General features: G+C 39.8%; 1 protein-coding gene across 12 annotated transcripts in view; it reads right to left on the reverse strand.

Annotated features, from left to right (window-relative positions):
- The window catches only part of MICU1 (mitochondrial calcium uptake 1), a 242,693-nt gene that overhangs the window by 176,885 nt on the left and 40,391 nt on the right, over nt 1-25,417 (reverse strand). For 11 of the 12 annotated variants that reach the window (XM_038408647.2, XM_038408650.2, XM_043519824.1 and 8 more), the window contains exon 2: nt 20,859-21,020. In XM_038408647.2, coding sequence (XP_038264575.1) covers nt 20,859-21,020 — 162 coding nt within the window. Of the gene's footprint in view, nt 1-20,858; nt 21,021-25,417 lie in introns of those variants that run through there. The other variant, XM_043519831.1, reaches the window with a different exon arrangement.

Here is a 25,417-nt window from a genome sequence, read left to right on the forward strand (position 1 = left end):
AGTAGAGTAGGGGCATTAGGGGACGAGAGCTGAGGAAGCGTTGTTCTAAGTCAGCCATAAAAATGTTGGCATACTGTGGGGCCATGCGGGTACCCATCGCAGTGCCGCTGATTTGAAAGTGAGCCTGATTAAGAGCTTTCAAATGAACAACTGGTTTTGTATAATGCCACTTCAATCCTTCAGTCTGAAATAAACAAAATTAAAGTCTCAGAATATTACCCAAAAACACGTGATAATTTTGTGCCCCAATTGGTACAGGAGTTTGTCCTCTAGAAGACATTCCAAGAAAGTGCTGCTCAATTGTGGAGTGCATAGTATTTAACAGTTACAAAACTGTCACACCAGTGCACATTAGCCTTGATGCAAAGCTACACCATGAGTATAGATCTCACGATTTAACTGACATTCTACACCTTCATGGATTCTGCATCAATTATGATGATATGAGGCAGTTCATCAATAGTGCTGCAAAACTAAAGTAGAAAAAGACTCCAGTGTGGTGTGTTCTTTCCAGATGAAATTGTACCACTTTTTGCTGGTGGAAATCTTTCTGTTGAAATACTTCGAGGTCACAATGAAATCCAATTTTATTTCTTGAAATAAAAGCAGAAATGAATGCAAATATTTCAAAGTGGTCTTTTTCACGTGTTGACGTCATTTTTTATCCTAATTTCTATGGTAACTTGGCAGCTTCACATCTTACCTCATCTTAAAGTAGACATCATAAGCTTTCAAGTGACGTATGACATGCAAGTGGGTAGACAGAGAAGGGTTCATCATGTTCACCAAATAGGTGGTGTCTGCTGTTCACCTACAAGCCCTACAGGCAACAATATTATCCGAGGAACAACAATATTCATCATCTACTCTCAGTTTCAGGGTTCCCACTTCATAAAGGCATCAACTGAAACTAGATATTAACCATGATCTTGACATCATCCAAAAAACCATCTCTCTGGGTCTCCCTTAAAATACCATACCACCACCTAGGACTACTTTAAGACATGTTAAGACCTCTTCAGAGAGCTATTTGGGTAAGGTAAGAATATGCATTCTCAAAACAGCTTGCTCTTTTTATTTTTTTTATAAAGAGGGGGATGTGACAATGGGGAGCCATGGGACTCGGTGCTATGCAGCAGGAGTTTTCGAGTACAGGAACTAAATTCACTTTTTAAAGTCTTTTTGCTCTGAAATACTCTTAGCAACACATTAAATAACATAAAAAGCTTTACTTCCAAGATAGTAGTGCTCACTTTCTCTAACCCTAAAGCCAGTAGAGCTGAACCTTGCTGTCATAGTGCTCATTTGGTCTTAAGGAAAGCATGATGGATCCAGCTATCTAAGTAAAGGGACGCCATGGGAAGAATATTTGCATGTCAATAAGGACCATAATATAGAACAGACAGTATTATTACTATGCTGGGTTGGGTGACTAAAATTGGGTCCTTGCAGGTAAATCCCATGTAGCGGTCTCAGGGTTAGCTTTTAAATACACAAAGGGCAACTTTAAATTTCACAAACTCAAGATTATTTGGGTTGTATACAATACATATTATATACAAATAGAAGCAGGACAGCCTCCCAGAACGGGAAGTACCTTTAAGGTATTTTTTTTCAGCTTCAGCAGGTTCAGCAACCCACTTAATTAGGTGAACCATTTACCAGTGTGCTGAAAAAATGGATCATAATCCACAAAGCAGCTTTTGAGATCACTTTCACATTTTTTAAAGACTTGTCTGTTGAAAAAACAAATACCATTTCCTTCATTATCTCTCACACTACTTGATGTTGCTGAGTCAAAGTACTGAATTTGTGGCACTCACTCATTTTCCTGTCTGTACACAGATATCTAACTTGTTAACGGACTCCCCTTCTGTGACCACAGAGCTTTGTGTTTCTATACCTCACTTTATAACGAGGCAATGGGAGACTAGAGAAGACCTAGAATCCACCACACCAAGACTTTTAGTGCAAGTTCTTCCTTATCTTCAAGATCTTTAACTTGGATTTAACACCGATATTTAATAGAACTCTCCCTAACAAAACATCTAAGATACGGACCCTATATTCAGGCAAATCTATTGATTTTGGTGGAAGCCTATCTGAGTAAGTAGTGTAGGACTGAACCATAAGTAAATTTACTTAAAAGTATTAAACATTGAAATAAAATAGGATATCAAGATACATGCAGCTGCCATATGCATGCAGATCACCAACACCACCACCGGATTATTTAAACAGCTAGTAGGAACCAGAATATCATGCATGACAACTACACTATTTGGAAGTGACTACAGCTGAGGTACTGGCAATGTGCGCCATGGTAATTCTGTATTTCAGTGTTCATTATGGGTCTAAGATTTCAATGTTTTCTGGAGAATTTAAGAATACATTTAATAGCCCTTCTGGTCGTAAAGATATTTTCATGAATGAGAACCAAACTAGTGCTGCAACGAACTAAAAGAATGACTATAAAAAGCCACGAACTTCTCAAATTAATCTCAATGGCATGCTGACTTAAATTATCATTGGACTTTAAGGGGTAATATTTCATAGCTGACCATTTTAATAAAAATCTTCAGCTAACATGCTTATTTTTAGATCTCTAAACACTTATTAAAATGTAAAATTCAAGTAATTAAAAATTCTATCAAATTTTTGTTTTTCTGCTCTCAAGACGTGTAGGAAGAAAGGAAAGAAGATCATTTGAGGGATTGGGAAGATTTTCACAGAAGGGGAGGAGATGATGTAGAAAGAGAAAGATCTCGGAGGTTTAGGGATGATGTAAGGAGGGAGGGAAGATTTTTTTTTTTTTTTTTTAACACTACACACACAGGATGGACTAAATTAATTTTACTTACAACTTCTAAATAAAAACTAACAAGTTAGGGACAGACTACCACCCTTATTCAGCGAATATTTCCCTGATTTCAGTGGGACTTCTTGTGAAAGAAGCTACAACATAAGAATAAGGGCCTTCGCTAAGCAGTGAAAGAATTGGACCTTGGTAAGCACTGTGTTGTTTCTCTGTGCGTTTTGAATTGATTTGTTTTAAAATCCTGTGATTGCCCAAAAGTACCTATAAAATTAAGGGATAACGTTTCATAGACTTGGACAATTATTTCCCCACACATTTCCAGTGTCCATTTAACCTTGAAGAAATCAAATTTACAAATAACTAGAGTTTATCAAATACCAGCACTTGACCAGATTAATTTCAGATTTCTTAAATGGAATGTACACAACTCAAAAAGTAGATTGGAAAATTTTATCTTGTTACAAACTATTTTGTCCTTCATGCAGCTGAAATTAATTTTTATCAAACTTTCAGAAAAATGGTCACTCATGGGCAGAGAGGAAGCTTGTCCAAGTGGTAATATTTTTCCTAAAAAACTGGGAGTTGAACACAGATGCTTATAATGTAAATACCTTCTCAACTCGTGTTAGCATAGAGCCATAATGTAGTTTCATAAAAAGGAGTTAGTGTTTTTCTGCATTGGTATTTTGAAATTAAATTCATCAAGTTAATAAATTGATACCCATCTAGTACATTCTTATGATCTGATACTCATCACGGAGATACAAAAAGACATGTTTTCAAGTTCTGCAGATTTTATACTAACGAAGAGGATTCTGCTGTAGAGAACAGCACTCATAAAAACTGCTGAAAGCCAATACAAAAAAAATTAAAAACAGGACATCACATTTCCTCCATTTTGTAAAAACTCAAACAAAAGATTCACTTTTTCACAGTACTTTCTCTGAAATGAAATGCCTTTATCCACAGAACTTTAAAAATGAATGGCTATGCAGACAATACAAAAAACTGAACCAGTGAACAGCTTCATTACATTTTCAGACAAACAATTCAGAATAGCTATATATTTATTTATTTTAGAGGGACACTGAGATTCTATTCAAAATTGTTTTCTTCAAAACCCATTATGATGTAATATGATTCATAGATTTCAAGGTCAGAAGGGACCATTATGATCATCTAGTCTGACCTCCCGTTTTACCAGAGGTATTGGAACTTCCCCAAAACAATTCCTAGAATATATCTTTTAGAAAAACATCCAGTCTTGATTTTAAAATTGTCAGTGATAGATAATCCACCATGACGCTTGCTAAATGGTTGAGAGTAATTAACCATTGAACTGTCAAAAGTGTATACCTTATTTCCAGTCTGAATTTGTCTAGCTTCAACTTCCAGGTGCTGCATCATGTGATCTCTCTCTCTCTCTCTGCTAGAGACTGAAGATATTATTAAAAATCTGTTTCCCCAGGTGTACAGACTGTAATCAAGTCATGCCTTCATCTTCTTTCAAAAGAGCTTGATCTATTTTGCTCAAGAGTCTGTCACAATAAGGCAGGTTTTCTAATCTTTTAATCATTTTCGGAGCTCCTCTCTGAACCCTCCTCAATTTATCAAAATTCTTCCTAAATTTTAGGCACCAGAACTGGACACAGTATTCCAGCAGCATTCGCACGAATGCCAAATACACAGGTAAAATAACCTCTCTGCTCCTACTTGAGATTCCCTGATTATGCATCCCACGATCACATTAGCTCTTTTGGCCACAGCATTACATCAGGAGCTCACGTTGAGCTGATTATTCACCATGATCCTGAAATCTTTTGCAGGATCACTGCTTCCCAGGATACAATGCCCCATCTCGTAAGCATGGCATACATTCTTTGCTCCAAGATTTACATAAAAATTCATGTTGTTTGTACCCAGTTTATCAAGTGATTCAGAAACCTTTGAATCAGTGATCCGTCTTCTTCATTATTTACAATTCCCCCAATTTGTGTTATCCTCAAATTTTATCAGTGATGATTTTGTTTTCTTCCAGGTCATTGATAAAAGTGTTACATAGCATAGGGCCAAGAACCAATCCCTGTGAGATGCCACTAAAAAGACAGCTCACTAGCTCTTCGCCTTCTTTCCTTTTGCTATTCCTCTTCTCTCTGCCTCTTATACCCACTTTTTTTTTTTAAAGTGCATCTAACTGTGAAGACTTGGAAATACATCGGTACAGTTTATATACTGTGTAAGATTATGAACCCTATGTGTCTGCGTCAATTTGAAAATTCCATTTTGAATGCAGCCTTTTGCTTTCTCTATGCTCTGTTTGCTTTTACGCTGGGTTGAGATTCTAAAGGCTGGTGGCAAAAGAACAATAATAGAGGGTAGGTGACTCAAGTACCCAATTAGTGGAAATCTATTCACTCTAGACAAAGGACTCTCCCTGTGCAGAGGAACTGGTTTAGCAGGGATAGGTCTCATTGACAACAAAGTCAAATGACAGGGATCTGTACTCACTGGGGAAGCTAGCAAGGATGTCACTTGACACAGCATGGTTAGAAGTCTTAAAAAGGGTGGAACCTAGTCTGGTCAGGGGTTCTTTTTGTCATGATGGAGAAGCAACCAAGCATGCTGAGGCAGAAGATACCCTGCTTTCCTAGATCCTGATAGTTCCCCAAGGACTTAGAAGGGAAGGGTGAGCTAGAAAGTAAATTACATGAATTTAGTGATTTTTTGTGTTTGTATGATCTGTACTTTCCTGTGCTTTACATGATTAAGCATAAAAGTGCAAAAAGGTGTTAGACCCTGTGCAAAATATATGAGTGCATGTGCTGAGTGCTTCATAGCTACTGCAAACCCCTGGGAGATACTAGACATTCTGGGAAAGGGACATATTTAAATTACTGGGTTATATCAGGGGTCACCACTTGCCGTTGACCTGGTGGCCTAGGGAAGTGGACTGCACAACTCCATTTCTAAAAAGTGGTAGCAGACAATCAGTGCCCAGGAAAATGTGCCAGAGAGCCATCAGAGAAACCAGTGCTGCAATCTGTTGAGGTTCCGGAAGCTTAACACACCCCAGAGAATCCAAAGCACAGAGGCATGGATTCCCCTCACAGTAGTCCTAATGGGTGGCCAGCAGGGAGCTAGGATCTGTGACAATATCTAAAAAAGTTGTACCAATTCTTCACCAGATTCATTTGCATTCCCTACCTCTATAGCTAAACCCATCATATTGTAACTCCAGCCCCTACTCTTTGCTGGTTTGTATTTTTTGACAATTCAGGGTCAGAATTGTTTTTTATAGTCTTTGTTCAGCATCCAGCACCATGGGGCCCCAATCCAGATTAGGTCCTTTGGGCACTACCATATTACTTAAGTATTTAATTATAATGCGATATACAAAATACTTACACACAAAAAGACTGGTCTTCCATCTCATGCCAACAAAAATAAATGACCATATTAAAACCATCACAGGAAGATTAATGTTATAAAAACTATATTATGTGCCATTTTTTCTTGTTTAATAAATAAACCGGCAGCCATAAGCATTATGCAAGTTGGATCCCTGCACAGACCCTACTGAAGACCAGTATGTAGCCATTAAGTTCTGTATGATAACATGCATAACTTCAAAATCAACCAGCAAAATAAAGTTATTTAATGTGCTTAACAGACTTTGTGGAGAAAGGAATAATGAGAAAATAAAATTCTTTGAAATACTCAATATTTTATCCATTTTTTTCTACTCTGTGTTCCAAAACGTACATTATATTAAACTTTACACTTCCTAAATTTTCATTTTACTCAGGTTTTTAGCTTTAGGCTACTCAGCTGCATTTGCTCCTCCAAAATAATAAATCAACATCTTGTATGCAGTATTACCATAACTGTGTTGGTCCCAGGGTATTAGAGAGACAGAGTAGATGAGGTAATATCTTTTATTGAGAAAACTACTGTGAGTGAGCGAGACAAGCTTTCAAGCTTACACAGAGGTCTTCTTCAGGTCCAATAAAAAAAAATTACTTCACCCACCTTGTCGCTCTAAATCAGTATCTTGACATATGTGCACTGGAAAGCATGATAGCCTACTCAACAGTGAATCCAAAGCAGTTAGATTTTAAGTTACTGAACCTCACCTGAGATTTCAGCAGCTGTAAAATTGGACTAAAGTACTATCAGGCCACTACCCTCTGCTCAAGATCCATTTCTACAATGACATCTACACAAAGTTATCCAACCAATATCTAGCTACTAGGCAAGTTCCGGATAGTTTATATGAACAAAAACCAAAAAAGCTTGATTATATTTTATCCTTACCCCACCCTTTCATCTTTTGCTCATTTTCTTCTATTATAAGCTTCTCAAGGAAAGGATTTTGCCTTTCACCCCAGGGGTGGCCAGTAACTAAGTGTGATCATTTACCACAATGCAAATAATAAACAAACAATGTAAGACTGTGTGTGCAAGTTACTGAATTCAAAGTGATACTTTTCACTAAGGTCAGCTCTATACTTGGAAGGCTTTACCAACATAGCTACGCTGGTGTACTATACCAGCAAATCACTCCTAGCATCAAAAGCAAAAACTGTGCTTTTGCGGATATAGCTTTTTCCAGCCACCCAAATGAAAAGCTACAGTATTGTCAGTATAACTGTCCCTCACAGAGCTTTTGCTAGAAAAGCTATATCTATCACAAATCACACCCCTTACTGACATAGCCATCCTGGCAAAAGTTTGTAGTGTAGCGTCAAGACAATAAAATATGAGAAGCTACACAAGCATTAACTTGTTTTTAAAAAGAGACTTGAAGTATCTGTCAGAGGTGGGACATTAACTCTGAACAGCTATTCATCATAGATCTTTCCTAGATTATTAAATAATGACACTAATCTCACAATGTCAAGAAATAGGTACATTGCATGATTATAATATTATATAAAGCCACTTTAGCATCAGCTACTTGTTATTGTGCAGACTATGGACTCAATCCTGCAACGTAGCAAGAAGCCAATAGGACTACTTATACGTCTGGCAGGGCTCTTAAATTACCTCCCACATCAAGCCTATCGCCAGAAACAGAAAGGGGGTTGAAAGTAGGTTAGCAAGGTGGTAACAGATGAGACCTACAAATCACTCAAGGAACCCAGATGATCATGGATATCTTAAGTAGAACCAAACCTAGCAGAGACTGTATCAAACAACACAAAAAAAACCCAAATCCAGTTAAGTCATACAAGTTGTGATACTAGTACAAAAATTAAAAACACAACAGAAAGTTAGTTAACATTTCAAATATTCAAGTTAAAATTAGCACAGTTAGCTTGACTTTAGCAAAGCTTGACTTTTGATACTGTCTAGCATGACCTTCTCATAAACAAACTAGGGAAATGTAACCTAGATGGAGCTACTATAAGGTGGTGCAAAACTGGTTGGAAAACCGTTCCCAGAGAGTAGTTATCAGTGGTTCACAGTCATGCTGGAAAGGCATATCAAATGGGTTCCAACAGGGATCCGTTCTGGATCCGGTTCTGTTCAATATCTTCATTGATGATTTAGATAAAGGCATAGAGAAAATACACTTATAAAGTCTGTGGATGATACCAAGCTGGGAGGGGTTGCAAGTGCTGTGGAGGATAGGATTAAAATTCAAAATGATCTGGACAAACTGGAGAAATGGTCTGAAGTAAATAGGATGAAATTCAATAAGGACAAATGCAAAGTACTCCACTTAGGAAGAAACAAATCAGTTGTACACGTACAACATGGGAAATGACTGCCAAGGAAGAAGTACTGCAGAAAGAGATCTGGGGGTCATAGTGGATTACAAGCTAAACAGGAGTCAAGAGTGTAATACTGTTTTTAAAAAAGTAAACAATTCTGGGATGTATTAGCAGGAGTGTTCTAAGCAAGACACAAGAAGTAATTCTTCCACTCTACTCCACGCTGATAAGGCCTCAACTGGAGTACTGTGTCCAGTTCTGGGCACCACATTTCAGGAAACATGTGGACAAACTGGACAAAGTCCAGAGAAAAGCAACAAAAAATTATTAAAGGTCTAGCAAACGTGACCTATGAGGGAAGATTGAAAAAAAATTGGGTTTGTTTAGTCTGGAAAATAGAAGACAGAGAGGGGACATGAAAACAGTTTTCAAGTAAATAAAAGGTTGTTACAAGGAGGAGGGAGAAGAATTATTGTTCTTAACCTCTGAGGACAGGACAAGCAGCAATGGGCTAAAATTGCATAAAGGGAGATTTTAGGTTGGAGCTTAGGAAAAACTTCCCAACTTTGAGGGTGGTTAAGCACTTGACTAAACTGCCTAATGAGATTGTGGGATCTCCATCATTGGAGATTCTTAAGAGCAGGCTCAACACACACCTGGCAGGAATGGTCTAGATAACACTCAGTCCTGCCATGAGTGTGGGGGAACTGTACTAGATGACCCCTCGAGGACCCTTCCAGTCCTATGACTATTAAATCAGGAAATTAAGAGGAAAGGTACTTAACGACCACCATGCATAAAATGACGTTATATTTTCCTTCCAGAAGAGGTTATTTAAATATTGAGAAATACAAAGTATTTTGAGGTAATACATTTTCAAACTCAATGCTGAAAATGTTTGTCAATGGGGAGTTAGGTGGAGGAACAAAAAATTCCAGTAGTATTTCAGCTCAATATCACAAATACCAGAAAATCTAATCACTGACTAGCCTACATATTAGTTAACATCAGAGGAAGCTACAGGTGTTAGATTAGCCACCAGAGGGCACCCATATTGTTTCAACAACATAATAGCCAAAAGTAAAACGTAAAGTGATATTTAAGAACCAGAGTTTAAACAATGAATTCCCTAGCTCATACCAAGATGTGTACATGCAAAAATTTATTCAAATACCTCTACACTGGGAGGGTTTATGAGGATAGCTATATCAGCAAAACTTTTCTAGCACAGACAAGGCTGGAGATTATGAATCTGTATGATTGGGAAGATGGTGAAGCTGTTAAAAAGGAGCGGGGAGGGGAGGAGAGGGGAAGGAGAGGAGGAAAGGGTTTGTGAGGACAGATAATGTTCTCCAGTGTAGAATCTTTCAGGAAGATATCAGGAAGGCAATGTCAGATTGCCCAGAGAATAGAGATTGGAGAGGCAGAAGGGAAGAAGTAGATTGGCAGGACATCTGAACAGAGATGATAGCTGAAGCTATGAGAACAGATAAGCTTACCTAAGGAAAGCAGAGAGAAAGCACAGGTGGGGAAGAGGAGTAGATCAAACACAGAATCCTAAAAGATAACAAGACCATGAGAGAGGGACCAAACAATTAAACTGAAACACCCTGTACACATGAAGACGTAAGGACCAAGACAGCACAGAATAATGCCAGGGTGGAAAGTAAGAACAAGATGGAGTGACTGGGTCATAAGCAGCAGCAGACAGGCTGCAAAGGTCTGCTTTAACTTTAAAGATATTTAGTATAGGGCTGTGGATTAATCGCAGTTAACTCACGTGATTAACTCGAAAAAATTAACCGTGAGTAAAAAAATTAATCGCAATTAATCGCACTGTTAAACAATAGTATACCAATTGAAATTCATTAAATATTTTGGATGTTTTTCTACATTTTCAAACATATTGATTTCTGTTACAACACAGAATACAAAGTGTACAGGGCTCACTTTATATTATTTTTTATTACAAATATTTGCACTGTAAAAATGATAAACAAAAGAAATAGTATTTTTCAATTTACCTCATACAAGTAATGAAGTACAATCTCTTTATCGTGAAAGTGTAACTTACAAATGTAGATTGTTACATAACTGCACTCGAAAAACAAAAAACAATGCAAAACTTTAGAGTCCACAAGTCCACTCAGTCCTACTTCTTGTTCAGTCAATCGCTAAGATAAACAAGTTTGTTTACGTTTCTGAGAAATAATGCTGTGCGCTTCTTATTTACAATGTCACCTGAAAGCGAGAACAGACATTCACATGGCACTTTTGTAGCCAGCATTGCAAGATATTTACATGCCAGATATGCTGAACGTTCGTATGCCCCTTCATGCTTCGGCCACCATTCCAGAGGACATGCTTCCATGCTGATGACGCTTGTTAAAAAAATAATGCGTTAATTAAGTTTGTGATTGAACTCCTTGGGGAATAATTCTGTGTCTCCTGTTCTGTTTTACCCACTTTCTGCCATATATTTCATGTTATAGCAGTTTCAGATGATGACCCAGCATGTGTTCATTTTAAGAACACTTTCACAGAATGCAAAGAAGATACCAAGGTGAGATTTCCAAGGATAGCTACAGAACTTGACCCAAAGTTTAAGAATCTGAAATGCCTTACAAAATCTGAGAGGGATGAGGTGCGGAGAACGTTTTCAGATGTCTTAAAAGAGCAACACTCCCATGCAGAAACTACAGAACCCAAGCCACCAAAAAAGAAAATCAACCCTCTGCTGGTGGCATCTGACTCAGATGATGAAAATGAACATGTGTCAGTCCACTCTGCTTTGGATCGTTACCAAGCAGAACCCATCATCAGCCTGGATGCATGTTTTCTGGAATGGTGGTTGAAGCACGAAGGGAAATGTGAATATTTTGTGCATCTGGCACGTACATATCTTGTGATGCCAGCTTCAACAGTGCCATGCGAATGCCTGTTCTCACTTTCAGCTGACATTGTAAACAAGACATGGGCAGCAATATCTTCTGCAAATTGTAATCAAACTTGTTTGCCTGAGTGATTGGCTGAATTAGGACTGTGGACTTGTAGGTTCTAAAGTTTTACTTTTTTTTTAAAAAAAACATAATTCTACTTTTGTAAGTTCCACTTTCATTATAAAGAGATTGCACTACAATTCTTGTATTATGTGACTTGAAATCATAGAATAGAATCATAGAATATCAGGGTTGGAAGGGACCTCAGGAGGTCATCTAGTCCAACCCCCTGCTCAAAGCAGGACCAATCCACAACTAAATCATCTCAGCCAGGGCTTTGTCAAGCCTGACCTTAAAAACCTCCAATATACTATTCCTTGTTTTTTTACAGTGCAAATATTTAAAAATAAATAAATATATAAAGTGAGCACTGTATACTTTATATTCTGTGTTGTAATTTAAATCAGTATTCTTGAAAATGTAGGAAACATCCAAAATATTTAAATAAATGGTATTCTATTATTGTTTAATCACACAATTAATTTTTTAATCACTTGATAGCCCTAATTTGTTATATTATTGCTGTCAATGTAGTGGATATGAGAGATTTAGAACTAAATACTTCAGGTATACAATGTACACTGCTTATAAAAAGATTATGACCAACACTCCTCATAGCCATCTATGCTTATTTATGAAAAAAAAGAGAATTCCACGCCCCCCCCATTCACCAATCTAGTCCAGAGTATCAGTCTATAGCTCCCTCCTTCTTGTGAGCTTCCAGTTTCGTAACATCCTCTAAGTGCAACAAACGCCACAAAAGAAATTTGTGATCCAATCAGATTTTCATGACTTCTAAAAATCGTTAGACTGGGGGTGGTGTTTCTGAGAATATCTCATACTAAAACCATACATAAATATTTCGTTACTTTATTCCAGAACTGATTTACCCAAGTGCATAGCCAAACAATATGTAGCAATTATTATTCTTCCCTTCTCAGCTCCAAATATCATTCTCTTCTATTTTTACAGTCCTATTAAGTCCTAAAAAATGTTATCTGCTAAGCAATTTTTATCCTAAAAGTATGCACTGATTTAATGGTACAACATACCTTGTTTAATCCTTTATCATCAGTATGGACAGGCTTCCTAAGCCATCAGAAAGAAAATACCAAATTTAATGTAAAGCCTCTTATCAATGCACCATGCACACATTTCTTATTTCTATTTTGAGAGCTGTATTATCCCAAAATAACCATATTACATGGAAAATTAGACTGAAAGGTAGTCATTTAAAAAGCGATAGCCATCTGTTCCTGGCAAGTTGTGTGTTGAGAAATTTGGGGTACTTCCTATTGTAACACTGGCTGCCGAGTACAGCAGGAAGGGGGAAACTACCTAGTACAGCAGGAAGCAGCTAAAACCAACCAGACATTTATATTTCATTGAATATGAGGTCTATTTAGTTACATAAAAAGTAATGAAAAAATCAAAATTAAGTAACTCCAATTCTCCATTGTCTTAAGGAGAGAAATTAGCAAAGGAGACTATCTGGGGCAAGGTTAAGAAACCTACTGCCAGAGATCGTGGCCACTCATTAGGACTGTTGTGAGCAGAATCCAAGCCTCTGTTGCTCTGGAACCATGGGTGTTTCAAGTCCTGGGAGCCTGACCAGAGTTGAGCCACTGTCTCACTCCGGGGGTTGCTAGGCATATTCCTACAGCGCAGACCTTCTAGCTGGCACCACCTTTCTGAGAGTTGGAATCCACTGTCCAGCAACATTGCCCTTCTGGGTGCATTGCTGACCCTTCAGACTCCCCAGTACTTAAGCATGCCGTCTCTCGGAACTCCACCCCAAAGGTGTGGAGCCGCTAAGAGCCTGGTTACAGTTTAACTCTCTCAAGGCCACACAGTAGTTGTGAAGCAGTTAAACACTCTCTGCATAGAGAGTAACACTTTTATGCTCTTCAATACTTAATCAATCATACCAAACACACACCTGAAACCACGATGTCTCTCTCACACTTCCTTTGTGAGTCCTTGGGGAACCATGTGGGTCCAGGGAGGCAGGCAGGGTGTCCCTTCTATTGCAGGCTGTTGCACGCTGGCTGGTCTCTGCACCTCATGGAGCCCCTTATCCAGATTGTGTGACCTTCTCCTCTCCTGGCCCTTGCTTCCTCTTCCTTCCCTCACTGTATTCCTGTGGGTTTCCTTATTTGAACTCCTCTTGGTCACCTGGCTGCCTTTATTCTGCTCCTGGTAAATTTTTAATGCTCCTCTCTTCCCCGCTTCCTTCAGATGAGTTAAGCTAAAATTGGTTTTCTAAAGGTGCAAGTCACCCATTATCCCAGAAGTTTATTGAGTCCTAAGCACCCTTCACTGTATCTTTCTGGTGTGTATCTGCTACAGGCCCTGTCAGCAGTGATGAAACCACATATGTATAGGCCTGTGTCTTAGTACAGTTAAGATGAGTATTAGACTTATAACAATGTAGTTAGGGTTTAGACTTAAGGATATGCTTCCAAGTTGCTGCATGCGTTAATCTCAATTGTAATTGGTCACGTTATACAATATTTAAATTTTTGCTTCGTAACTGTAAAACGTTTGCTCTGAAACCGTGAATCCAGTCAGGAGGGGTCATCTCCTGCCCATCATTAAGGCCATCCTCTCAACAGATTTAAATTTTGGAAGAAGGAAATTAAAATTGCTGACAAGAAATTTTTTCATCTCTTTTGCTGTCTGGACTCTCACAGGGCTGGAGCTACAAAATGGAAGCAAAGATCACCAGAGTTAACCCAGGTTAGCCCTAAAAGGCAATCAGAGTTGACAGATTTCTACAATTCTGTCACCTTTTGGAATACGGACGAACATCTGTGTATATATGCTTGCCTGATTTAACCTTGTAATAACTCATTTATTTTCTTAATAAATCCTTAGACAGTTTACTATAGGATTGGCTACAAGTATTATCCTTGGAGTGAGAACTAAGCTCCAAATTGACTGGGTAAGTGGCTGGTCCTTTGGGACTGGGAGTAATCCGAATACTGTTGCAATTTTTAGTGTATAGTGACCATTTATCACTAAGTCCAGCTTGCCTGGGTGGCAAGATAGACTTGGACTGCCTGTGACTCTCTGGTCAGACTGATACAGTGCTTTAGGAGTTCACACTTGTTACTGGATTGGTGAAATCTAATGACAGAGCATACAAGCATTTGGAGGGCTCTGCCCTGCTTCTTGACAGTCTACCCTGAAGTTGGCATTCATGGTTGTGAGCCACTCCAGATACCATGACAGGCTGAAAGGGCTCCGCTGAAAAGAAAGGAAGGGGCTGCCTAACCCTGGAGCAGCGGGGAGTGATGCAAGAGGAAAGGCCTTTGGGTCCCTACAGCCTGCTTTGGTCAGGGGAATAGCTTTGTTTTGGCCTTCCTTAGGGAGTCTTATTTTTATTCTTCAAACTGTGCCTTGAAAGAAGGGCCTACACAGATTTTGGATAAGGCCCTAGTTCTTCCTGGGTTGGCGGAGACAGCCAGCAGCCTACATTAAAGTTGTTTTTAATCATAAGGACTAGAAATTTTTGTTGTGTTTTTAAAGTCAAGTTGAAATTTGGGGAGGGGGGAGGCGGAGAAGAGATAAGAGTCCCACCCTATTCACCAAGATAGTTTTCCATTCATCAGTAGCAGAGTGAAAGATTTTTTCAAGCCCTGAATTCCAGGGCTTCCTCTGAACTAAGATGCCTAATGAAACATCAATATTAATAAAGTAATCACTACTTTATGCCATATACAGAAAATCATATCATATCTGCCAAACCTTCACTGTAAAAATTAGTAGGCAGCATAGATACTAGTCCAGCTTTTGACAACTCTTATTCTATTTTTATGATGTGACCTTATTAAATATTTCTTTCTCCCCATTGCCATCTGTGATTCATCTGACAAGTTAGCCAATAGACTAGGCAAGTGACATTTGAAAAATATTGTGGCTACAGCTTAGATACAGAGATAAACACATTAGAATAATAATTAGTAGTTTGAGGCAATTATTTTTAACAAATGTGAGGCTACTCTGCCTTTATGATATATTTAAGAACTGTGTTTTTCCTAAAGAGCCAGTAGGATTACTATTGGAAAAACCCACACAGGATTCAGAGATACAATCAACAGCTATTTCTCTTTGATTAACTCTATCTAGTTTGTGTTAATTTTATCAGTTCCTCGGGGCAGGGGGGGGGGGGGGGGGCAAAAAAAAGGAATCCTTGGCATACTTGACAATGCATTAAAATACCTGATCTTTAATTATCTCTTTGTATAGATTTTATTTTGTCCTTTATATTTTTGGTGGGGGAAGGGGTTGTCCAGGCATCCAAGTATAAGCAATCCCTTACCTACTGAGCAAAAAACATTCCAAAAGGATTTGCTTGCATTTCCTACATATTCAGAAGTTCAACATAAGAACGCAGTTGGGTGCAGGTGGGGGATCCTGAAATGATTGCATTCACTTCCTTATCCCAATTATAGCACAACTCTACTTCCTATACCACACATGCCTCACGTAAAAATGGAATAATTCCCATAGTCAGCAAAGGCTATCTCCAAAGATGCAATGTCGCAAAGCTACTTTCAAATTCTAGAAAGCGTTGCAGGTCAGATTCCCTCCTTTTCTCCACTGTTGTCCTTCCTCAATAACTGATAACACCACCTCCAATGCCCGAGCTTTCCAAAGGGCTGATAAGCATAAGATCTTCCTTCAGTCACTACCAGACCTGAATACTCCTACATGGCAGTACCACCAAGCAGTGATACACCTTTAAATAGCTTTTCATTTTTCTAAGAGACTGAATAAATCTTTATGATTATGGAGGAAGCAGATTGAACTCTAAAAAGCCTTTCAGGATATTACAATTTACATGTTCTATACTGTGTGCCATAATTTAAAAAAAGTCACCTTTTTTAAGAAAGGCGTTACAGCTGACATTTTGCTGACAAGGATCACAATGGGGCATCTCATTTATTTCACGATGAAGTGTCACAGCCTCAAGCAGAGATCATTCAAGGTTAATCAGAATATTAGAAACCACACACCCTTTATTAGTGTCACATACAATCAAAGGCAGCATGCTTTTTTGTTACGATAAAAGAAAGATCCAGAACCCCCTAGAAGTCTTAAGCTTCACAGCACAACAAGGTTTAATATAACAATGAAAGTATATTTGCTTAACTAATTGAAGGAAAACAAGCATTGTATTAGATCATCTCTACAAAAGGTCAACTGTCTTAAACAGAACAGTTTATGCAAAGAAGCACTTCAAAAACAACTACTGTTCCCAGCTTGGAGAGTGTTCCCTTGAATCTTACATAATCTTGATTTGCTTCATTAATTGCTTATGTATTTATATGAATACCATTTGTGAAAAAATAATTTTGGATATAACAGTACGCAAGTCCTAAATTGTTTCAATGCACTGTAATGTACAAACTGCAATTGCTACCGTGAAATGTTGCTTTGAGTGAAATTCTTCTATGGGAAAAATTTCCACTGTAAAATAGTCCCACTGCATGCATTATATATAGAATTATAGAAATTTAAGACTGGAAGGGCCCTCAAAAGGCAATCTCATCAATGGTCCTGCCTCTGGACAGGACCATCTCTGACAGGTCTTTGTCTAACCCAGTGGTGGCAACCTGTGGCCCGCACATGGCCCATCAGGGTAATTCAGTGGCGGGCCGCGAGACAGTTTATATTGACTGTCCGCAGGCACAGCTGCCTGCAGCTCCCAGTGGCTGCAGTTTGCCGTTCCCGGCGAACAGGAGCTGCAGGAAGTGGCAGCCAGCATATCCCTGTGACCCATGCCGCTTCCCGCAGCTCCCATTGGCTAGGAACAGTGAACTTCGGTACTGGGAGCTGCGGGAAGCCGTGCCTGCGGACGGTCAATGTAAACAAACTGTCTCATGGCCTGCCAGTGGATTACCCTAATGGGTCACGTGCAGGCCACAGGTTGCCCACCACTGTTCTAACCTGTTCTTAAAAACCTCCAATGATGGGGATTCTACAACCTCCCTTGGTTACCTATTCCAGTACTTAACTATCCATATGTAGTCAGAAAATTTTTCCTAATAATAATCTAAATCTCCCTTGCTGTACATTAAGCCAATTGCTTCTTGTCCCACCATCACCATTCTCTTTAAAAGATCTTCACATATTTGAAGATCAGTTTCTTCCCCACTCCCCTTACCCCACCCCCAGGTCTTCTTGTCTCAAGATTAAACATGCCGAGTTAGGTTTTGTTTGGGGGTTTTTTTTGTTTGTTTTTTAAAGTTTCCTGATAGCTCGTTATCTAAACTTTTTATCCTTTGAGTTGTACTCTGGACACGGTGTGTCCACATCTTTCTCAAGATGTCAACCACACTGCTGCTACACCACCTCCATCTGTAATGTCAGTGGTTCCTTCAGCTAAACATCCTGTTTATATAATAAGCAGTTCAGTTATACTTATTGTATGATATGCAGTAATATGCACAACACAGCATCTCATTAAATCTATTAGTGTTCAAATATATTCAACTGAACTCATTTCTTGAACTTGCCAAGCCACCAGCAAAAACCTTAACTGTGAAGTGGTTCAAGTGAAAATGACCAATAAGATTAGCACTATAGAACTGAAAAAGAACTTTACTACATTGTAGGGTTTCTTTTCTTTCATTTATTTTTAAACACAACGTTAAAAGTGTTTTTATTTGAAATAGTCTATTTAATATTTTGTAGCATCAGTATAAACTATTTTCTACACCAAAACAACTTGTCATTGTAAGGGTAATGTGATTTCTTGGGTTAAAACAGCCAAGTAAATAACAACATAGAATCACAGAATCGTTGGACTGGAAGGGACCTCAAGAGGTCTCCTAGTCCAGTACCCTACACTGAAGGCAGGAATAAGTATTATCTAAACCAGGGATTGGAAACCTTTGGCACGCAGCCTGCCAGAGTAAGTCCCCTGGCGGGCCAGGCCGGTTTGTTTACCTGCCGCGTCCGCAGGTTTGGCCAAGTGTGGCTACCACTGGCTGCGGTTCACTGCTCCAGGCCAATGGGGGCTGCGGGAAATGTAGTGGGCCGAGGGATGTGCTGGCCACTGCTTCCTGCGGCCCCCATGGAGTGGCAAACCGCAGCCAGTGGGAGCTGCAATCGGCCGAACCTGCGGACGAGGCAGGTAAACCAACTGGCCCGGCCCAGCCCGCCAGGGGGCTTACCCTGGCAGGCTGCGTGCCAATCCCTGATGTAGACAGGTGATTATCCTTGACAGGTGATTATCTAACCTGCTCCTAAAAACCTCCAATGACTGAGATTCCACAGCCTCCCTAGGCAATTTATTCCAGTGCTTAACCACCCTGACAGTTAGGAAGTTTTTCCTAATGTTCAACCTAAATCTCCCTTGCTGCAAGTTAAGCCCCTTGGTTCCTAACCTATCCTCAAAGGTTAACTAGTACAAATTTTCTCCCCTCATTGAGTTACAAGCCTACCCTATATGAATGCCATGAGCACATCTCTAATTATACAGTGCATCACAGAACACCTGTACAAAATATTTGATTCTTACCTAACACTTTACAGTGAAAGGGCTTTACAAACATTAACCTATTTGTGCTAGTTAAGAAATAGACAGAGGAAGAAAAATTTAAAAAAATTAGCAGCATATCTGGGATTATTAGAACTTGGGGAATCCTGGACCCAAGACTGCACTGTTGCCTGTATTTTGCCACACCATTTATGTTTGTGATTTTGTCAGCTCTCTGTGTGCTGCTGGAAGTGCCATCCTTCAGATGAGATAAAATTTAATACCTGACAGCTTGGTTATTTTTAATGACATTTTCCACAAAAGAGCTATGAACTTCATGGTCCTAGCCAAAAACCTAATTTAGGTAATTATGTTATGTGCACTTAAAAATATTCTCACTGTTGTTTTAAATGGAGAGATTATTCACTTCCTCCCCCAAAAAGGAGATATATCAACAGTGCAGTCATCTTTGTTATTGGCACAGAATGGCTGCAGCATTCCACCTCACTGCTGGCTGCATGATTTTATAACATCTGTGAAGTGCTCTGGGGTCCTTCAAATGGAAAGCACTATATAAACCAGATTAATTTTAATAGGTAACATCAGAAGAGACTGTGCTGGATCATGGTGCTTTCCCCCTGGTTCTTGATGACACCTTTTAGCAAGGAGCTTAAGTCTTGCCAATTATAGAAATGGCAAAAACAGTGAACAACTTTTTCTGTTTATGTTAAGTAAGCTCCCTTGCCCAAAACAGAAAACAGTACACAACAATTATGAGACATTACATTACTGCTTCTCACAGCTTGCCATAATTCCTAATAAGAAGCAAGTGTACCTACTGTGTTGGAAAATAAGATCATAAAATAATACCTAATTATTAGAAATGAAAATAAGATATGCTCTCAATGATGCTATCACCTTTGGACAAATCATGGTATCTGCTCAGTAATGAGCCTGAGCATACAGTGATAACAACAGTGGCTCCCCACAGCTTTCACATTTAATTCAACTAGAAGCTAAAGAACATTTACTGCTTGCTTTGTTTAGAGCATGGAACATAACCAGAGTCAATTGAGGCTAACTTAGTGCCACCCTGAGTATTTCTATACACTGTTCACTATTGTGAAAATGTAATTTCATGGTGTCTTACACTGGTCACAAAGTAACCTTAGTGCCTCATCTGAAGCATGAATAGAGAGGAGTATTTGATGCTACAGCTGTAGTTTTCACTATACATTTTCAGCTAATACTCCTTAAATGAAATCTAACATGGTGCAAGAGGGTACACAAATCTCTCAGCATTAAGCAGCAAGTGGGCCTTTTATTTATGCTTAAAGTTCATATTTTATGAAACATCGGTCTTATTTTATTAAACTTATATCCTACTAGGTTTCCTAAGAGATGAAAGCAACATATATTATAGTTAGACTTTGTGCCAGAATACATAATCTGCTTCCCAGACAGTGGGCAAGGCATGATAGCTCCAGAGCCCTTCTATAGCTAGAATAAGGATGACAACTCTTAGAAACCTCGCAGGGTTGTGTCCAGTAGATCCATGTAACCACAGAATCTAGTCAAACTCCTGCTCATCTCCCAAACGCCCTCGGAGCCTAATTCTATTGCATGTAGGATATGGGATACAGATCCATGTCCATTCAATAGCTGCGCCTCTTCACACAATGGAGCTCAAGGGTGATGCTGCCTTGCAGAGTCTTCTGTTGCTCCTATGATCAAGGTGAAATTCACTCCACATTAATTTCTTCAGGGGACGAAAGCAGGACCAAAGTAGCAGAAGATTGAAGTTGTGTTCAAGAATGATTCCTGAGAGCACTTACCTCTTCCATAGGAGTCCAGCACTTGCTGTTGCTGCAGTTGTTCCTATGAAAGCTGCCATCATAAGTCTTTGCCTGCTTCTGGTGGGATGTGCCATTCCGTGGTAACATCGGGAAACAGCCTCTAAGCCTGCCACTGCAGCAAGAACTCGAAGGCGAAACATCCTATCAAGTAAGGGAAACAAATTACTAATGAAAATAAAGCAGCAAGTGCTGCAGTACAAAAGCAATTCAATTTTTCATTACTTTCCTCCTTCTTCCAACTAGGCATCCTCCAAGCCACAGAATTTCACATCTCATCCTTATTTCAGTCCAACAATTTGCAAGACTATCACTCCAGCAAAGAAAAGGTGGACAGAGCTCCCTTCAGAACTTGTTAATGACACACCTGAGCCAGCCAAAAGGGGCACTGCAGTGCAACGTGAGACACTTCCCTCCTCCAAGGATACACTAGGCAGCTGACCTGCGTCTGACAAGGGATGTCAGCAACGGTCCCCCTGAATCAGTGTTGAAAGTTGCTATACTATTACTCATTAATATGTATGTTGAGGTAGCACCCAGAGTCCTCAATCAGGATGAGGTCTCTATCGTGATAGCAGTTATACAAACCCCAGTGGAAAGAGTTTCCAACAATATAATGGAAATGCTGATTGAGAAACTTTTGTCCTTTCTACTCTAGCAGTTTTAGCAGTTCCTGGGGACCTCTGTTGGGAACCTTTTTCACCCACCAGTCAATTTCATACAATAGAGTAGACAAGCCTCTAGAAGCAAGCTCCAACTAGATACACCCTTAGTTTTTAAACAGAAACAAATCATACAGAACCAGCATATTACCGCAAAACAAATTATCCCTTTCAGAGAGCTACGATTACATTACTTGGTGAGTGGTTCTCTAAATTGCAGATATTATGAATTTGCACAAGCCCAGCTGACACACTTTGCAATCATGACTCAACCGTCTAAACACTCTTCTTACAGCAGTGTTTACTCCTCTAAGTTCTCCAAAACATTTAATATATTAAGTGAAAACGTTTATTTCTCTTTAAGTATCATAGTGTTACAGATGGAAATAGGGCACAGAAATAAGCACTGCAAGTTAATACTATCCATTCTGCCTAAAACACAATCTTAGAAGGCAAGCTAAAAATGAATATAAATTTTACTTTATTGAAAAACCCAGAAGGCTCTGTTATACTTTTTAAATGACTGGAGAGGAGGGGGTTATCTAGCTTGGAGCTTGACACTCAGACTCCGCTCTAACTAAAACATTACACAGCCTGAAGTAGGTCTTTTAAAATACAATGTGTACTTCACTGCCCTGCACAGAAATAGTTGTGCAGAGAAAAATGGAAAACCAAGCTGCCGATCTAAATGTTATTAAAATAGCAAAATTGATAAACTGCAAAGATTGCATCTGAGAACAAGACACCCTCTACAGGAGATAGAATCACAAAAATAGAAACATTTAGAATAAAAACGACTTCTGCACTGTGCAAGCTCACAAAATGCAAGTCTGAATTACAAAGGAGAAATGCTCAGGATAAAAGTGTTGTGTATTTTAGTGAAGAAAAATCCTTACTGATCTAATTCACACTCCTGTGAAATTTCTCCAGATAGATTAATGCATTATAAAATTCAGAGTATGAAAAGGCCTTTATCATATTTTCAAGGAGAAAACCTCCTGTTGAAGAAACTCATACTTATTTTAAGCAACTTCATTGCTTCTCCTTAGCTTTTAACATACTCTTACCACCACCTTTCACAAATGTTTACTGACCTGCTCAAGATCAAGACCAAGTGAGAGGAGCCAATAGCAATCAATACAAAGTAGTGCCTACAGATACAATTAGCGTTTTATAGTGCAAGCAGCAATACAGTCCTATAGACCTGCACTGCAGCTTTATCATTACTAGAAGCTCACAATTTAGTAATGTTGGGACTAGTTTGCACAAACAAATCTTTATGCTTGATAACACACACATACACACACACCCCTATCCCAAACGCCAGAGTTAATTTAAATGTATTTACTTTTCCCCTCAAATTACAGTAGTATATAGTTAGGGCCCTACCAATTTCATGGCCGTGAAAAACACGTCACAGACCGTGAAATAAGCCCTTCTCCATGAAATCTCTCCAAAATCAGGTGGGCTGGGGAGGGACAGGACTTGTCCTTCCCCTGCATGGCTGTTATGGCAGGAGATCTGACCCACCTCCACAGGCAGTGCAGAAATGAGTGGTACACCCTCACTTCTGCACAGCAGCAGCCCCAGAGCTGAGCCCCTCATCACTGTCCCCACCCCAGAGCCCTCACCCCCCCACCCCAACCCTCTGCCCCAACCCGGAGCCCCCTCCCACATTCTGAACCCCTCACCCCCCCACACATGAATTTTGTTATGTACACCAATGTGGAGGTGATGTGTCATACATCACCTCCATATTGGTGCACATTACAAAATTCATTCTACACATGCATGGGAAAAATTAGAGGGAACACTGGCTACCATCTCCCGCACCTCCAGCCCCCACAGCTCCTGCCCAGCTCAGAGCTGCCCCCTCATCCCATGGCGCCTACCTGGGCTCCAGCCAGGACTCGAGGCTTTCACCCCCTGCAGCTCCTGCCAACGGTTCAGGGAACCTGGACTGGGGGATGCCACTCCCCACTGCTCCAGCCAGGACTTGGGTCTTTCACCCCCCGCAGTTCCTGCCCAAGCTCCAAGTTTCACCCCGCCCATGGCTCCAGCTGGGGCTCAGGGCTGCTATCCCTGCAAAGCTCCTGCCCAAACTCTGGGCCACCCAGGTTCAGGGCTTCTGCCCCCCCCCCCTTCAGCTTCTGCCCAGGCTCGGGGTGCCAGAGTTTGGGACTTCAGCCCCCACAGCTCCTGCCAGGGCTGGGTCATCCATTTTCAAATTGTCCGGGGCCCTGGGCATGGGCCCATATACTAATCCACCACTGGCCCTGACTAGCAGCTAGGAACCCCAGGCTGGGATGCTCCCAGCAGCACTGGGTAGATCTGACCTACCTCCACCTCCGGGGGCCTTCTCCAGCTACAGGAAACTCGGCAGCTGCTGCCTTCAGAGCTGGCTCAAAGCAGCACAGAAGTGAGTATGGCAATCCTGCAACCAGCTTAACAGCAGCTTTGGGATACACACGCACATACACACACTATCCCCTCTTGGATCAGGACCCCCACGGTTACAACACTGTGAAATTTTGGATGTAAACATCTGAAATTGTAAAATTAACCAATGTTAAGACCCAGTGGCTGTGAAATTGACCGAAGTGAACCGTAAATTTGGTAGGATCCTATACATAGCTGTGGATATTGATATGTCAACTGCTGATATGAATTTAGGAGAGAAAGCAACAGATTGTTGTTAAACATTTATAACACACCATATATTTGCATGACATTTTTGAGAGTAAAAACGTTTTAATTCTTGCCTGAAGAGTTTAGTCTGAAATAAGACTAACACAGGACAAAAGGAAGGATGAGGGTTAACACAAATAATGAACAAATCATGTCCCTTCTGATTCTCTTAAAGAGACTGAGGTAGAGCAAGAGAAGGAGGAGTAGGCAGCACTGGAGTAGAAACCAGTGAAAGAGTAGGTTTTCAAGAAGGAAGGATTTGACGGAGCAGCACAGGATAAAGGATGCCATTCTAGTTGCGTGGAGCAGTGTGAAGAGAGACCCAGGAAGATTAGAGTAGAAGGCAGAAGCATAGGGAACAAGAACGGAGGGCAAAGCACTAGCGAGGAGATACGAAATGTAGTGAGGGGCAAGGCTGCCCAAACCTTTGAAAGGGAGGGTGAGGCATTTCAATTTCATATGGAAAGAGTCAACCATCAACAGATATCTGTGATAAAGGCAGCTTCAGATCAACGTATTCTTTGTGGACTGACATGCAAGACAACTGGCAATCCTTCAATCAGATTATCACTTTCATAAATATCCTAGAACAGCTCTTTCAAGCTCAACCACCAGCACGCTATTTAAAATAACATTTAGTTAAGAATGCTTTTTCACATGTAGTATGTGTTTCTCTTTAGGGCTCTGTGTTTACCCACTCTGTTTATTCTTTATTAGAGGTCTATGGACAACGTATTTTAAGTCATTCTCCTCTTTAGTACACCTCTTAGGCAGGACATTCTGTATTATAAAAGATTACTTCCAAAGGCTTCTTGTTTTGTTCAATATAGTATTTCAGACAATATTTTAGTAAACACCAACAATTTATGTAACATCAGCTTAAAAAGGTACCTAGAAGACAAATGCCAGGCAGAAGCAAAGACAAAGGTTTTCAAATCTGTTGACATCAAACATCAGATTCGAAGGCAACTTCAGTGGGAAATCAAGCAGTGACATCAGCTGTTATTTCCTAGGTTAGAGTTCTGTAAAAGGTGGCTCAAGACATAGAAGGTTATTCTAATATCCCCTAAAAATCAGAGTTATGGGCAATTGCCATAAAATTTAGTACTTCCATTAGCAGTTCAATTTGAATAGTTCTAATTTTATGCTCATTTATAAACACAAACCAGAAAGTAAATTACTTTGTCATTA

This window comes from Dermochelys coriacea, chromosome 7 (assembly GCF_009764565.3).
Source record: "Dermochelys coriacea isolate rDerCor1 chromosome 7, rDerCor1.pri.v4, whole genome shotgun sequence".
In the NCBI taxonomy this organism is placed as follows: Eukaryota; Metazoa; Chordata; order Testudines; family Dermochelyidae; genus Dermochelys; species Dermochelys coriacea.